This window comes from Salvelinus namaycush, chromosome 4 (genome assembly GCF_016432855.1).
Source record: "Salvelinus namaycush isolate Seneca chromosome 4, SaNama_1.0, whole genome shotgun sequence".
Classification (NCBI taxonomy): Eukaryota; Metazoa; Chordata; class Actinopteri; order Salmoniformes; family Salmonidae; genus Salvelinus; species Salvelinus namaycush.
The window spans coordinates 25,140,147-25,157,600 of NC_052310.1; the positions used below are offsets into that span (position 1 = coordinate 25,140,147).

Consider the following 17,454-nt stretch of genomic DNA (forward strand, 5'->3'; position numbering starts at 1 on the left):
CAGAGCTAATATCTGTATCCTAATCCTTTCATTCATACCAAGTGTACTTTTATTGGATATTTTCAGGGGTGCCCCAAATCAAAGCTCTGACCCATCTGAGGAGGGGAATGACCCGGGCCCAAGCATCAAAGCGGTTTGTCTGATCATGATTTCTTAATAATCCATAAAACAAAAACATTAAAGTATTTCAATCAGTATTTTCCAGCACACAGACGCCTACAGTACTGTGGTTAGCTTATGTTCATGCAAGTGGTCTCTTTACATAGTCTTGTCTCATCTTTGACTCTTTAATGTCTCATCAGGAGCCCTGTACTGCTGTTCCTATGGAGGAGGCAGGGGGGAAGAGTTTTGAGAACCCCGCCTATGCAGCTGAGGGGGTTGAGAGACCTGCCCCTAACGGTATCACTACTGCCACCCTTGTGCCCAATGGGACAGCAATGGTCAATACACCAAATATACTTTATTAGCTAATATATGTACTATGTAACCTTTTATTTAACTAGGCAAGTCAGTTATGAACAAATTCTTATTTACAATGACGGCCTACCCCGGCCAAACCCGGACGATGCTGGGCCAATTGTGAGCCGCCCAATCACGGCCGGATGTGATACAGCCTGGAATCGAACTAGGGATGCAGTGCCTTAGACCGTTGCGCACTTGGGAGCCCTATAATGTACTGTATTCTGTTAAATCATCCCAATGTGGATTTCAGCAGTTCTATGATTTTAGTTTTACTAAGACAACACTGGCGGGTCACATCCAATCAGCTTGTGGGCCAGATTGAAGACCCTTGTTTTGGAGTTTCAATTGAGAGCTAGTTAAAAAGTGTATTATTATTGTTTTTAGGGACATGCACTGGGCAGTATGCCAATGTCATTCAGACATGAGGAAGACCACCCTGTCGACTGTATCTTGCGTGTAGTTCTGAACTGTTCTTTACGTTGTCCTTGGTTCTATAGGAGAACATTGAGAACCCGTTGTATGCTGAGGTACGTGTGGTAGCTGAGCCTGACCCTGAGCCTGACCCTGAGCCCGACGCTAGCGCCACACCTGCTAATACTGTATCAGTCGAGGTTGGCACCATTTTGAAAAAAAACACATTAAGGAGCTAGTTATAGTTCACATATAAAATAAAAGCTGGTCAGCTTGTTTTCATTTTCATGGGATAGTTAACTTTTTAAAGTTTTTGCTGACTTTTGACATAGGGTGAATTATCCCTTTAAATGTGGTCTTAACTCAAACAGACTGACACGTTTTGATTTTGAGGTGAACTCTCCCTTTAAAATATCAGACAATAGAGTAAGATCTTTACAGTTCAGGCTTTTATACCTTTTTTTTCTGGCTGCCATTTTAGGGGGGCTTTGAGAATCCAGATGAGGAACTGACTCCCGAGGAACCAGTCGCCGACGAGTCACTAAAGGTATCCATGGAGATAAAGGACAATTAGACATGGCTACGACTCTGTACTTTGTGAAAATTATATATGATGATGAGTACTCTCATGTTTTAATTGTAGTGTACAGCTCTCACTGTGTATACCGTACTATGAAAATACTGTAAGTGTTATGCGTACTTGAATATGGTCATATGATGTCTATGTTTGAGATATAAATTCATGTTAATTTACCTGAATGACAATAATTGTTTCTTTCACACCACCCTCTTCAGTTCGAACCCATTCCTGATGACAATGCCGACGACAGTTTCATAAACCCAATGTTCTCGGTGAGTGTTCAAGAAATAAGTGTGCAATCCATCTCTGCATTCTACAGTAGAATGTGTGTTTTATTGTTTTCGTATGCGCTTCGGTGTATTGATGTCGTCTTTATGCATAATGGAGTGTAATATAAGTTGTAGACCTAGGTAGAATACTTAATAATACTTTCTAGTTTCAAATAAACTCCAAGCTACATCAAGCACACCTCAAACACTTTCAGATCTTTAACCACACCAGATCAAATACTGTCTGTCTTCATTCTAATGCTCTTTCGACAGGATCCCACTTACCCATCCACCCCAGCAGACTCCTTCATTTGACCTCCACACCAGGCAAATCAGTGGACAAAACAACAGGACTAAACACGGGACTAAACTGAACACTAGGACTAACACTGGACTAATCATGCCTCCCCCACCTCTCCCTGGTTGGAAAATGGGTTATTAAAGCTAACCTACTGTCATTTTTTCCCCTCAATATATTTCATGATGTGCGCAATGATGTGATTTAGTGGATTATTATTGGGTAAGCATTAGACTAATTTCTCTGTAGGAGCTGATCCCTCGTCAGTGTTGTGGAATATTTATAATTTAAAAGGTAAGATTTGAATGGAGAAAGCTGATCCGAGAGCAGCGCTGCCTTTCTTTTGATCCTATCGATATGGACATATTCTCCAACGTAACACCGAGTGAACATTAACTCTACGTGGTGTTCTGGAAACGCGTGTTACACCTTGAGCCGTTGTAAGAACAATGCATCGTTAATACACTCACGAGTTCCATCGCTGTTGGGAAACTGGGCCCAGAGCAGTTGAAGGAAGTGATGCGATAGTGGGTGAACGGTAGAACGGTAGATGTTTCTAGAATGATGTGCCTTAGTTATAAGTATATAAGATTACAATCTGTGATTAATTATATTTGATTGACTCTCGTCATACAGCGAAACAGACTGTTGATGTATATGATGTTGTAAATTATCTTGTTTGATACTGTATGATTAAACCGTTTGTTGTCGAGTTTCAAAAGCGTTCTTGGCGATGAACCTTGGCAATCAGGCCTTCGATATCTTCATCCTAGCTATTATGAGTAGGGCCCTGTGTATTGCTTAATAATGTCACATGACCTGAATTTTAAACTTTATTTAAAGCTTTTTCATCAAACTGTCCCCTTTTTTTTATGTCAGATGGTCCAGCACCATCCCCAGACAGTTTCTTTCATTTTTGGTATAATTCTCATTTCTAGAAAAGGCTTTAAAAATCCAGGTCATGTGACATGATTAACCAAAACACAGGGCCCTAATTATGAGATCAATAAAAGTGTAATAATCTGACCAATAATCTGTTGAATTGTTTGGATGAAGGTCAATATGGATGGTAATTATGTTAGTATTAACAATAAGACATTGGCCACCACACCACAATACAGTAGGCTACATATACATATATACTCTCTCCCTTTCTCTCTCCTTCCCCTCCCCCATTCTCTGCATCCCTTTTTTGTGTTTGTGTCTGTCCACTCCACACATATTTGCCAAGCAATCAGCATAGAGACTCACCCTGGTATCATCTGAGTAGGATGACCCTGATTCCCATGTAGTGTTTGCTGTGACCCACTGAACTTGGCTGCTGTGCTCCCTGCTCAGCCATAAAAGCCTAAAGCCCTACACTAACCACATAGCCACGCCTTAATGATTACTGATGGGGGAACAAAAGCAATGACGACAGCACTTTGCAACTCCCTTCCTTTCCTCTTCTCACCTCTCCTCCCCTGTCCTCCTCTACCTTTCCCTCCTCTCATCCTGCCATCATAAATGTCTTATCACATCAAGGTTTCCCCTTTGACTGAGTGGACTGTAACTACACTCCAAAAGGGTTCTTCGACTGTCCCCATAGGAGAACCCTATTTGGTTCCAGGTAGAACCCTCTGTGGAAAGGGTTCTACCTGGAACCCCCAAAAATTATACCTGGAACCAAAAGGGTTCTACCTGGAACCACAAAGGGTTCTTCAAAGGGTTCTCCTATGAGTGTAGGGCACTAAAAGAGAGAGAGGGAGTAGATGGAGGACAGAGTGGAGTGATGGTGCGGTGATGGAAGAGTGGAGGGATGGGGGGCAGAAAAGGAGTGAAGTAGGGGGACTGGTAAATTTAGAACCAAAAAGGTGCTATCTAGAACCGAAAAGGGTTTTTAGGCTGTCCCCATAGGAGAACCCTTTGAAGAACCCTTTTTCATTTCCAGGTAGAACCCTTTTGGTTCCAAGTAGAACCCTTTGGGGTTCCATGTACCTGGAACCAAAAAGGTTCTCCCTATAGGGACAGCCAAAGAACCCTTTTGGAACCCATTTTTCTAAGTGTGTCATTTAGCAGACACTCTTATCCAGATCGATTTACAGGAGCAATTAGGGTTAAGTGCCTTGCTCAAGGGCACATCGACAGATTTTTCACCTAGCCTGCTTGGGATTCGAACCAGCGGCCTTTCAGCTACTGACCCAACGCTCTTAACCGCTAGGCAACCTGCCACCCCATAATGATTCATAGGCATGTTTTAGTTCTACTACCCCCACATGTCAAATCTGCTTATCAGCTCAAGCATGTCACAATCAGCAGCATTGGTGAAGCAGTTAGAGAAAGAGAGAGAGGCAAGGGGTGGACCACAGATCCTGCATCCATGCGTCTGTATGTGAGAGAGAGAGAGAGGAACGGCGTGAGTGATATAATGAAGATAGACAAGGGGGAGGGGGAGGGAGGGAGGAGACTGAGCGAGAGATAGAAAGGGAGGACCAGAGAAGTGCAGTGCTGCACGCGTGTCTGTGTGAGGAGGAGGAGAGAGTGATACAGCTAGCAGGGAAGCTAATGGCAGGTTTACACAGGAATGAAGACAGCGCTAGGCACCAACCCAAAGGAGTAAAAGGGAGGGATTGCCAATGCACACACGCCCACACAGATACACACCACAGACAGAGCAGAGTATGAATAAGGTAAGGATCTTATTCTGTTTCATTTATAATTATTCTGGCAGACGTTGTCTCAGCAGGAGGGAAGGATTCAGCAATGAAAGAGATTGAGGGATACAACGTGTGTGCCTATTTATGTGAAAGCTGCAGGGATGCTCAGCCTTGTGTGTGTTCTTGTGAAACCTGCTAGGATTCTCCAAATGCTAGATTTGACAAAAACAAGTGTAGTGGGTTTATAGATTGCCATATGTAATCTTTAAATCCAATCAATTTAGTTTGCTATAGCTGCTTTGTGTTTGATTTGGAATTAGAGGTACCATTGGAACTGCCATGGAACTGTAGGTTGAATGATACATTTAGTATGTCTTTGTGTTCTGTAGGGGGGGGGGGGGGTCCATGTTGATAAGCGTGTGCTGTGTTAATGCAAAGTCAACTTCTCAGACAAATTATATCCGTTCATACAAATTGCATTTGAATTGCAAAGATGAGCAAGTATTATGAAACATCAGTAGTGGCATAGCAAGGACACACATTGCATTCTTACCTTACATGACCGCCCCTGCTCTCTTTGGTCTGGAATGATTCAATACATGACCTTAGAGTGATCTGGTCATCTCACGGTATTTATTTTTTAAATACTACAGCATATTTTTAAACCACTTGCCATAAGCCATCACATTGCTTACACCAACTCGTTGCTTTTCAGACACTTTAACGGACAGAGGAAAGAGGTTTGTTTGCAGACCAGGCAGTCAACCATTACCTAAGGATAACAGGTGAGGCCATGGGCTGTGTCACGCACCAACACACACACACACACACACACACTGGGTAGATGGGCAGATGGTGCCAGGTCTGTGTTTTGAGTGACCTTGCCTTCCCCCTCTCTGGCATCACCCACAACAACAGATAAATCATCCACTCTTCATCCGACTCTACAGGCAGACAAACAGGTGGTGAGGGAGAGAAAAAGGGATGGCGAGAGAGAAGAAAGAGAGGAGAGTGCATGTGTGTTTGTGCGTGACACCACCCTTGGCATTGACAGAGATGGGGAATGGAGAGAGATGGAGGAGAGAGAGAGAGTGAGGGAGAGGGAGGAAGAGAGAGGGAGAGGTCAACAACAAGGGGTCAAAATCTGCTGAATGAAGACCGTGCTATCATATGATACTGTGACCTTAGATAGCATAGCTGAGGGGGTTCACCATCTGTCATAGAGACAGGCACTTTGAAAGGCTATTGTATGTCTACGCAACGTAATGATGAGTAACCTTGCCTGAGACCTGAAGACTTGTGTCAGAGCTAATACTTATAGGCTTTGTCTCAATAGGCTGATGTGGTCCTGAGACACAAGACCTTAACTACAGGAGTGAGCTATAACAGATTTGAAGAAAATATCTTAACGATCTCTTTAAAATCTGTTCACACTGCTTATCATTTAGGTCTCTCAAGTTGAAACAGACAATGATTTTGGCTTTTAACACTGTTGGAACCATGTCCATTAGCCCGACGCTTAGGGACTTGGCTAAAAGTACAGACCTCTTTGTCTAATGCTTAGTCTTCTGGACCAGATGATAATCCTCTCACCACCCTCACTACAAAACTACTGCATGCAGCAATATAGTACAGTGTTCATGTAACAGAGTACCATGCCACAGATGGTACTAACAGATTGTAGTCCCACTACTATTCTACATACCACTCTGTATTAGAAAGTACTACCAAAGGCATTCCTCTTGTCCCGGACCATATAGCCAGTAAGAAATGTTATGTTGTTCAGTGGCAGGCAGACAAATGTCAGTGGGAGAAGGCTGTCCACTCTAAGCTCTCCTCCACTGCTTGTTATCCGAGTCCTGGAGAGGGGAGGGATGGAGGAATGTAGGGGATGGACAGAGAAGATGGCGAGGGAGAGAAAGAAGGTAGGGGGGAAGGGCAGAGAGGATGGTAGGGAGTAAGAGAGAGGGAAAGATGTGGACATGAAAGAAGGGTAAGAGGGAGAGGGGTAGGGAGGAGATGTAGGGAGAAAGAAAGAAGAGGGATGGGGAGGATGAAGGAGGGATAGGAGGGAGGGAGGGATAGAAAGATGGGTTGGGAGGTAACGAAGAGGAATGGAGAGGGCGAAGTGAGGAGAGAGAAGGGATCCAGCTTTTGTCAAATTAATATCAAAAGTAGAATTTTTAGCATTTTTTACACCAGTGGCGGTCGGTTCTGTTTATGATGAGGGAGGATGATATTTTCTTTAATGTGCATGACCTTATTTCTACTACAGCATGTTGGATGACTGTCATTCATATTCCATTCACCAAGTTCAAAGTAACATCGCTAGGTTTAGGCTACTACATGATACTCTAATTTTCCCTATACCCATCATGAGGATGCTACAACCTAGCCTATGAATTAAAGTTTTCAATGTAGGTGCACAGAGGTCGAGAGAAATTTTAGATGACAGTGACACATGGACAGACAGTGACACATTCAATACCGCCTTGCACACTCTTGCCTGCATCTAGTTTATCTAGGGTGTAATGATTAGTCCAACAGTTGCAAACAAGAATTTCTATTGGACAAATTCTGGTATTTTTGTCCCCGTTTTTAGTTTTTTTTCCCGTTTAAGAAACGTTTTTCAACAGAATCGGTGGAATGTATACACCATTGATCACGCATAAACACAGTTCACTTTCATAGCAGCCACGTTGTATTCATTCTAGCCTCTATGCACTGTCCTCCTCTCAATTTTCCCTTCATTTGTGGACTTCAATGAACATATTAGCTCAAGTAACGTCCTAGTCAACATAGCTAATAGAACTAATGCGTTAGTAAACCCACTCCAATCATGCAGTAACGTTAGTGTATAGTCAGTAAGCAGTTACACTGGCGGGCCCCAGTGGCAATAAATTAATAAAACCTAAAGCTTACCTTAACTTGACTTGGAAGAGTTCCAGTGTTATGTTGGATAGTCATAGTCAGCAGCAAGATAAAAGAGAACAAATCTCCAGGGAATGATGGCATTATTAGTGAATTCTATAAATATTTTCAGGAGGATATTATTGAATTTATATTTAATGTTTTTAAGGAGGCAATTGATTTAGGGGTCCTGCCTGTTTCTATGACACAAGGCCTCATTTCTGTAATACCCAAACCAAACAAAGATTCTATGATGTTAGAAAATTGGAGACCAATCACATTAATGAACAATGATGAAAAGCTACTTGCATCCATCTTTGCAGAAAGACTTAAAAAAAGGTCTTGACCAAATCATTGATGGTACCCAGTCTGGTTTTATGAAGGGCAGACATATATGTAATAATATTCTACTAGTATTGGACTTGATAGACTACAATGAGCACATTATGGAAGATAGCTTTATTTTATTTGTAGTCTTTTACAAGGCATTTGATACAGTTGAGAAAAAGAAAAATTTGAGACTGATTTTTGGGGTTTTGGTCAATATTTTCAAGGTGTAATTAAGACACTTTACAATAATAGTAACAGCTCTGTTAAATTATCCGATGGTACTTCACAGAGATTCGACATTAGACGTGGAATTAAACATGGATGCCTAATTTCTCCTTTCTTATTTTTATTGGTCACACAAGTTATGGCACTTCATATAAATAAGGATAGTTTTAGGGGTATTCAGATACAAGACAAAGAGATAAAATGTTCACAATTGGCTGACGACACCACTGTTTTTTTGAAAGATCATAATGAAGTCAGGAAACCTATTGATTGTATTAATGCCTTCTCACATGTATCAGGTTTATCTCTGAATATTAGGAAATGTGAATTATTTGCGTTGAAAAGATGTGACTTAAACTCAGTATGTAATATCCCTGTAAAAGATGTGATCACATATTGTCACGCCCTGGCCTTAGTATTCTTTGTTTTCTTAATTATTTTAGTTAGGTCAGGGTGTGACATGGGGAATGTATGTGTTTTTTGTAGTGTCTAGGGTGGTTGTAAGGTTTAGGGGGTTTATTAGAGTAGTTGGGTTTATGTTTAGTATAGTAGTCTAGCTGTGTCTATGGTTGAGTGTAGGTATCTAGGAAAGTCTATTGTTGCCTGAATTGGGTCTCAATTAGAGACAGCTGGTTATTGTTGTCTCTGATTGGGAGCCATATTTAAGGCAACCATAGGCTTTAGCTGATTGTGGGGAATTGTCTATGTCAGTGTGTAATGGTCAGTGTCAGCACCATTTTGTATTTATAGCTTCACGGTTGTCTGTTTGTTGTTTTGTTTTGTTTGTTCCTTCTTTAAATAAAAAAGAAGATGTACTTTCCACGCGCTGCGCCTTGGTCCTCTCTCAGTCCCTTTGACGATCGTGATAGAATTCCCCACCAATGCGGGATCAAGCAGCGTGAAAAGCGGCAACAGGAGCAGCGGAATGGAAATGGGAGCATAATATGGACTACACTACGTGGGAGGAGATCGACAGGTGGGCGATCGACCCAGGGCGAGTGCCGGAGCCAGCCTGGGATTCTCTGGCGCAGTGTGAGGAGGGATACCGGCGAATGGAGGCAGCACGACGACGCGGTAGAAAGCCTGTGAGTCAGCCCAAAAAATGTATTGGGGGGGGGGCTTAGAGGTAGTGGGCCGAGGGCAGGTAGGAGACCTGCGCCCACTTCACAGGCTAACCGTGGAGAGCGGGAGTACGGGCGAACACCGTGTTACGCAGTAGAGCGCATGGTGTCTCCTGTACGTGTTCATAGCCCGGTGTGGGTTATTCCACCTCCCCGCACTGGTAGGGCTAGATTGGGCATTGAGCCAGGTGCCATGATGCCGGCTCAACGCGTCTGGTCTCCAGTGCGTCTCCTCGGGCCGGCATACATGGCACCAGCCTTACGCATGGTGTCCCCGGTTCGCCTACATAGCCCGGTGCGGGTTATTCCACCTCCCCGCACTGGTCGGGCGACGGGGAGCATTCAACCAGGTAAGGTTGGACAGGCTCGGTGTTCAAGGGAACCAGTACGCCTGCACGGTCCGGTATTTCCGGCACCACCTCCCCGCCCCAGTCCAGTTCCACCAGTGCCTACACCACGCACCAGGCTTCCAGTGTGTCTCCAGAGCCCTGTTCCTCCTCCACGCACTCGTCCTATGGTGCGTGTCTCCAGCCCGGTACCACCAATTCCGGCACCACGCACCAAGCCTCCTGTGCGTCTCCAGAGTCCTGTGCATCCTGTTGCTGCTCCCCGCATTAGCCCTGAGATGCGTGTCCCCAGCCCGGTACCACCAGTTCCGGCACCACGCACTAGGCCTAATGTGCGTCCCCAGGGTCCAGTATGCCCTGTTCCTTCTCCCCGCACTAGCCTGAAGGTGCGTGTCCTTAGCCCGGTGCCTCCAGTTCCGGCACCACGCACCAGGCCTACAGTGCGCCTATTCCGGCCAGAGCCATCCGTCTGCCCAGTGCCATCTGAGCCATCCATTTCCCCAGCGCCATCTGAGCCATCCGTCTCCCCAGCGCCATCTGAGCCATCCGTCTCCCCAGCGCCATCTGAGCCATCCGTCTCCCCAGCGCCATCTGAGCCATCCGTCTGCCCAGTGCCGTCTGAGCCATCCGTCTGTCCCGAGCCATTAGAGCCGCCCGTCTGTCCCGAGCCGTCAGAGCCGTTAGTCAGTCAGGAGCCGCTAGAGCCATTCGTCAGTCAGGATCTGCCAGAGCCGCCAACCAGACAGGATCTGCCAGAGCCGCCAACCAGACAGGATCTGCCAGAGCCGCCAACCAGACAGGATCTGCCAGAGCCGCCAACCAGACAGGATCTGCCAGAGCCGCCAACCAGACAGGATCTGCCAGAGCCGCCAGCCAGACAGGATCTGCCAGAGCCGCCAGCCAGCCATGAGCGTCCAGAGTCGCCAGCCAGCCATGAGCGTCCAGAGTCGCCAGCCAGCCATGAGCGTCCAGAGTCGCCAGCCAGCCATGAGCGTCCAGAGTCGCCAGCCAGCCATGAGCGTCCAGAGTCGCCAGCCAGCCATGAGCGTCCAGAGTCGCCAGCCAGCCATGAGCGTCCAGAGTCGCCAGCCAGCCATGAGCGTCCAGAGTCGCCAGCCAGCCATGAGCGTCCAGAGTCGCCAGCCAGCCATGAGCGTCCAGAGTCGCCAGCCAGCCATGAGCGTCCAGAGTCGCCAGCCAGCCATGAGCGTCCAGAGTCGCCAGCCAGCCATGAGCGTCCAGAGTCGCCAGCCAGCCATGAGCGTCCAGAGTCGCCAGCCAGCCATGAGCGTCCAGAGTCGCCAGCCAGCCATGAGCGTCCAGAGTCGCCAGCCAGCCATGAGCGTCCAGAGTCGCCAGCCAGCCATGAGCGTCCAGAGTCGCCAGCCAGCCATGAGCGTCCAGAGTCGCCAGCCAGCCATGAGCGTCCAGAGTCGCCAGCCAGCCATGAGCGTCCAGATCCGTCAGCCAGCCATGAGCCGTCCAGCCAGGATCCGCCAGAGCCGTCCAGCCAAGATCCGCCAGAGCAGTCATCCAGCCAGGATCCGTCCCTCAGTCCGGAGCTGCCGTCCCTCAGTCCGGAGCTGCCCCTTATCCCGGTGCTGCCCCTTATCCCGGTGCTGCCCCTTATCCCGGTGCTGCCCCTTAGTCCGGTGCTGCCCCTTAGTCCGGTGCTGCCCCTTAGTCCGGTGCTGCCCCTTAGTCCGGTGCTGCCCCTTAGTCCGGTGCTGCCCCTTAGTCCGGTGCTGCCCCTTAGTCCGGTGCTGCCCCTTAGTCCGGTGCTGCCCCTTAGTCCGGTGCTGCCCCTTAGTCCGGTGCTGCCCCTTAGTCCGGTGCTGCCCCTTAATCCAGTGGGGTTAATGTGGAGGGTGGCCATTTGGAGGAGGCTACGTAAGCGGGTAGTGACTATGGTGGGGTGGGGACCACGACCAGTGCCGGAGCCGCCGCCGTGGAGGGACGCCCACCCAGACCCTCCCCTAGACTATGTGCTGGTGCGCCCGGAGTTCGCACCTTAAGGGGGGGGTTATGTCACGCCCTGGCCTTAGTATTCTTTGTTTTCTTAATTATTTTAGTTAGGTCAGGGTGTGACATGGGGAATGTATGTGTTTTTTGTAGTGTCTAGGGTGGTTGTAAGGTTTAGGGGGTTTATTAGAGTAGTTGGGTTTATGTTTAGTATAGTAGTCTAGCTGTGTCTATGGTTGAGTGTAGGTATCTAGGAAAGTCTATGGTTGCCTGAATTGGGTCTCAATTAGAGACAGCTGGTTATTGTTGTCTCTGATTGGGAGCCATATTTAAGGCAACCATAGGCTTTAGCTGTTTGTGGGGAATTGTCTATGTCAGTGTGTAATGGTCAGTGTCAGCACCATTTTGTATTTATAGCTTCACGGTCGTCTGTTTGTTGTTTTGTTTTGTTTGTTCCTTCTTTAAATAAAAAAGAAGATGTACTTTCCACGCGCTGCGCCTTGGTCCTCTCTCAGTCCCTTTGACGATCGTGACACATATCTTGGTATTAAAGTTAGCAAAGATCAGAAAGAAAGGGCCAACTTAAGTTTCTCTCCTATTGTAGAGAAAATTGGAAAGAGATTTAACTCCTGGTTATTAAGAGATCTTTCTTTATCTGGACGTGTACTTTTATCAAAATCTGAAGGTCTGTCCATATTAGTTTATACCTCCCTTGCCTTGGATGTTCCTCTGTCAGTAACTAAAATGGTTGATACTAAATTATTTAACTACATATGGAGGAATAAACCTCATTATTTAAGAAAAGCGGTAATATGAAGTACCCAAAGTGAAGGAGTGTTGAATGCTCTGGATTTTAAATCTATAAAACTTTAAAACTATAAAAAAAATAGAATATTTAAGATTAAATGGATACAAAACTATTTAAGAAATAAGGATTGCATTTGGAATATCATCCCTAATTTAATATTCCAACAGATTGGTGGTCTAGAATTCTTACTAAAATGCAACTTTGATATGGGTAAAATCCCTATTAAGCATGCACACTTTCATAAACAAGTACTTCTAACTTGGAACCTCATGTACAAACATTTTTCACCACATAGGTATACAATCTGGAATAATAAAGACATGAAATACAACAACATTATTTGGATTAAACAATTATTGAATAATGATGGACAACTATATGATTATCCAGCATTTATGAGAACACACATTGTTACATTCACTCCTGAGGAGTATCAAATTGTTGTTAGAGCTGTCCCTAAAGGTGATATTCTTCTTTTAGGAGAATATAACACTACTCCAAGTGCAACTATTGAGGAATTTGTAGCCTCAATACAATTAGAAGGAATTTACATTTTAAACTATAAATGTAATAACATGTATATAAGGAAACTTTGTCAATATGTTACTATTCCCTCTGCTAAAATGTACTGGAATGCAGCCCTAGGACAAGTGAACTGGAACAAAGTTTCGTTGTTGTCTGGTAAATATTGTATATCTAATAAGGTGAAAGAAGTATCATACAAACTCATTCATAGAATCCACCCTGTAAAGACCTTTATTATACACAGATTTAAAATAGCTATTGATAACAAATGTGTATTTTGTGGTTGTGACCCAGAAACTCTTGACCATTTATTTTGGGACTGCTCTTATGTCAGAAGATTTTGGAGTGAGTTAAAAGATTTTATTTAAAAGAAACGACTATTAATTTTAATTTGAGAGACTCTGATGTTACGTTTTTTATTTTGATCCAAATGATATGGACCCTGATTTAACTTTCATTGTTAATTTGTTTATCTTTCATGGAAGATTCTGTATCCATAAAATGAAGTGGGCAGAGAACAAACCCCTCTTCACATTATTTAAGATATCATTAAAAATAATATTTAAATGCTCAGTAAATGTAAAAACAAAAAAGCAATACGCACCATAAAAGTATTTAACAAATTGAAAATGATTCTTGATATGTAATACCCCTGTTAGGTTTATGTACGGTGAAGGTTTATGTAGAGTGATGTTGAGGCTACTGTAGACCTTCGTTGCAAAACAGTGTGTTTTAATAAATTATTTTGTGACGTGAACATATTTTGTATAGTTTTATCTAAAAATGATTACTTTTTCAATGTTTTAACATTTTGATTTTTATGAAATTCACTGGGGAGGATGGTCCTCCCCTTCTTCCTCTGAGGAGCCTCCAATGGCGTACACAGATTTGCAGATGTTATTGCAGGTGCAGCAAAATGCTTGTGCTTCTAGTTCCAGCAGTGCATTAATAATACCTAGCAAATAACAATTACTAAACAATACACAAATAACCAAACAAGTTCTAATAAAGAAATTACAAAATATCAGAGCGAGCAATTTCGTTCTGATATTTATATATATATATATATATATATATATATATATATATATATATATATATATATATATACACATAATACCCCAAAATGACAAAGCGAAAACAGGTTTTAGAAAATTTTGCAAATGTATTAAAAATAAAAAACATATCTTAATTACATAAGTAATCAGACCCTTTGTTATGAGACTTGAAATTGAGCTCAGATGCATCCTGTTTCCATTGGCCATCTTTCAGATGTTTCTACAACTTGATCGGAGTCCACCTGTGGTAAATTGAATTGATTGGACATGATTTGGAAAGGCACACACCTGTCTATATAAGATCCCACAGTTGACAGTGCATGTCAGAGCAAAAAACAACAATAAATTGTCCGTAGAGCTCCGAGACAGGATTGTGTCTTGGCACAGATCTGGGGAAGGTACCCAAAATTGTCTGCAGCATTGAAGGTCCCCAAGAACACAGTGGCCTCAATCATTCTTAAATGGAAGAAGTTTGGAACCACCAAGGCTCTTCCTAGAGCTGGCCGCCTGGCCAAACTGAGCAATTGGGGATGAAGGGCCTTGGTCAGGGAGGTGAACAAGAACCCGATGGTCACTTTGACAGAGCTCCGGAGTTCCTCTGTGGAGATGGGAGAACCTTCCAGAAGGACAACCATCTCTGCAGCACTCCACCAATCAGGCCTTTATGGTAGAGTGACCAGAAGGAAGCCACTCCTCGGTAAAAGGCACATGACAGCCCGCTTGGAGTTTGCCAAAAGGCACGTAAAGGAGAAACAAGATTCTCTGGTCTGATGAAACCAAGATTGAACACTTTGGCATTAATGCCAAGCATCACGTCTGGAGGAAACCTGGCACCGTCCCTAAGGTGAAGCATGGTGGTGGCAGCATCATTCTGTGGGGATGTTTTTCAGTGGCAGGGACTGGGAGACTAGTCAGGATCGAGTGGAAGATGAATGGAGCAAAGTACAGAAAGATCCTTGATGAAAACCTGCTCAAGAGCGCTCAGGACCTCAGACTGGGTCAAAGGTTCACCTGTCAACAGGACAACAACCATAAGCACACATGCAAAACAAAGCAGGAGTGGTTTCGGAATGTCTCTGAATGCCCTTGAGTGGCCCAGCCAGAGCCCGGACTTGAGCCCGGTCGAACATCTCTGGAGAGACCTGAAAATAGTTGTGCAGCGATACTCCCAATCCAACCTGACAGAGTTTGAGAGGATCTGCAGAGAAGAATGGGAGAAACACCCCAAAAACAGTTGTGCCAAGCTTTTATCATGATACCCAAGAAGACTCAGGGCTGTAATCACTGCCAAAGGTGCTTAAACAAAGTACTGAGTAAAGAGTCGGAATACTTATGCAAATGTGATGTTTCCGTTGATTTATTTTTATAAATATGCAAACATTTCTGGGAAAAAATGGGTTTTGCTTTGTCATTATGGTGTATTGTGTGCAGATTGTTCTCCCCCTCATCAATGTAATTAATTTTAGAATAAGGCTGTAACGTAACACAATGTGGAAAAAGTAAAGGTGTCTGAATACTTTCTGAATGCACTGTATAACTGTGTATATACAGTGTACACTGAAGAAAAAAATATAAACGCAACACGTAAAGTGTTGGTCCCAAGTTTCATGAGCTGAAATAGAAAATCCCCAAAATTTTCCATATGCACAGAAACCTTATTTCTCTCAAATGTTGTGCATCAATGTATTTATATCCCTGTTAGTGAGCATTTATCCATTGCCAAGATAATCCACCTGACAGGTGTGGCATATCAAGAAGCTGATTAAACAGCATGATCATTACATAGGTGCGCATTGTGCTGGGGACAATAAAAGGCCACTTTAAAATGTGCAGTTTTGTCACACAACACAATGCCACAGATGTCTCAAGTTTCGAGGGAGCGTGCAATTGGCATGCTGACTACAGGAATGTCCACCAGAGCTGTTGCCAGAGAATTGAATGTACATTTTTCTACCATAAGCTGCCTCCAACGTTGTTTTAGAGAATTTGGCAGTACATCCAACCGGACTCGCAAACGCAGACCACATGTAACCACGCCAGCACCACATCCGGCTTTGTCACCTGTGGGATTGTCTAAGGGGGGGTGGGGCCTATGACCTCGCAGGCCCACCCATGGCTGCACCCCTGCCAAGTCATGTGAAATCTGTAGATTAGGATCTAATTTATTTATTTAAATTGACTGACTGACTTATATGAACTGCAACTCAGCGCAAAGCAGTCTCTAAAGTGCAGGGTAGATCACCGGGGGGGTAGCCGGCTAGTTAAAGTGACTAAGGTTCAGGGCAGGGAACTGGGCGGAGGCCGGCTAGTGGTGGCTGTTTAACAGTATGATGGCCTGAAGTTATAAGCTGCTTATCAAACTCTCGGTCCCAGTTTTGATGCACCTGTACTGTCTCCTCCTCCTAGGTGGGAGCGGGGTGAACAATTAGGTACCATGGTTAGGGTCAATGCCATTTCAATTCAGTCATTTCAGGAATTCAACTCAAATTCAAAATGTTCTCATTGAGAAGCATTGAGAAATGGCAGTTTACCTTCTGAATTTAAAAGGAATCTGACCCCAATTGGTAGACACTAGCCATAACATTCTCTAAACTTTCATTACTGTATTTCATGTTAGCATGCAAGCTATGTTACTTAACTTATGGGTAACACACACACACACACACACACACAGTTAGTTTTTCCAGGGAAGATAAAGTAAGATGCAGTGTATGGTGCAGGCATGCAATCATCATGTTGTTTGGATTCAACTTTTCATTTGTATGATTATGTTGTTTGGGTTTGTAAGTTAATGGAGAAGATTGATGCGTGCTTTTGTTTATATTACGGGATAATCATGTAATGCAGGTTACACACACACACACCTTCAGTCACACACACAAACACAATCTCTCTCCCTCTTTCAAACACACACACACACACATACATACATACATACATACATACATACATACATACATACATACACACACAGAGCGCCCTTCTGTTATCTGTGAGTCATTTTCCATGGTGGGAAAAGATGCCGTGGTGTCGTTTTCTACAGATTATTTCAGCACCATCTATAGGATTACACGATGGATTACACGATCTATAGGATTACATGATTACCAAGGATAGATAACACATACAAATCAGCCAAAAACGTTAATGGGGCAATTTGGTATTTAGAGGACCACAATGGAAATAAGCTTTTGTTCTTTAATGTATATTGTCCTCAATAATGTATTTTTTTAGGTATACCGTAGTAAACCAGAGCCTTTTAATGTACTTTTAATGATCAAATAAATAAATGAAATATAATTAACAGATAAGAAAGGTCAACCGTATACGTAACAGGGAATAGTAACAGTTTTTTGTCTCGTTTCCAACTGCTTTTTTTGGTTCAGCACAGGGTGGTGTGTCTCTCTCACACACACACACACAGTTAGTGTCAATCACTGCAGGCTGTATGATGGAGCATGGACTGACGTTTCCATGAAAGAAGGTGGTACGGGTTTCCTGACCTCCCACAC

At 44.0% G+C, this 17,454-nt stretch overlaps 1 protein-coding gene and 1 pseudogene across 1 annotated transcript in view; both read left to right on the forward strand.

Annotated features, from left to right (window-relative positions):
- The window catches only part of lrp2b (low density lipoprotein receptor-related protein 2b), a 127,762-nt gene extending 127,605 nt beyond the window's left edge, over positions 1-157 (forward strand). Inside the window, exon 76 of the mRNA XM_038990738.1 lies at positions 67-157. Within this exon, the coding sequence (XP_038846666.1) occupies positions 67-157 (91 nt within the window). The remainder of the gene's footprint in view (positions 1-66) is intronic.
- Positions 158-4,522: 4,365 nt separating this feature from the next.
- The window catches only part of LOC120046371, a 30,562-nt pseudogene continuing 17,630 nt past the window's right edge, over positions 4,523-17,454 (forward strand).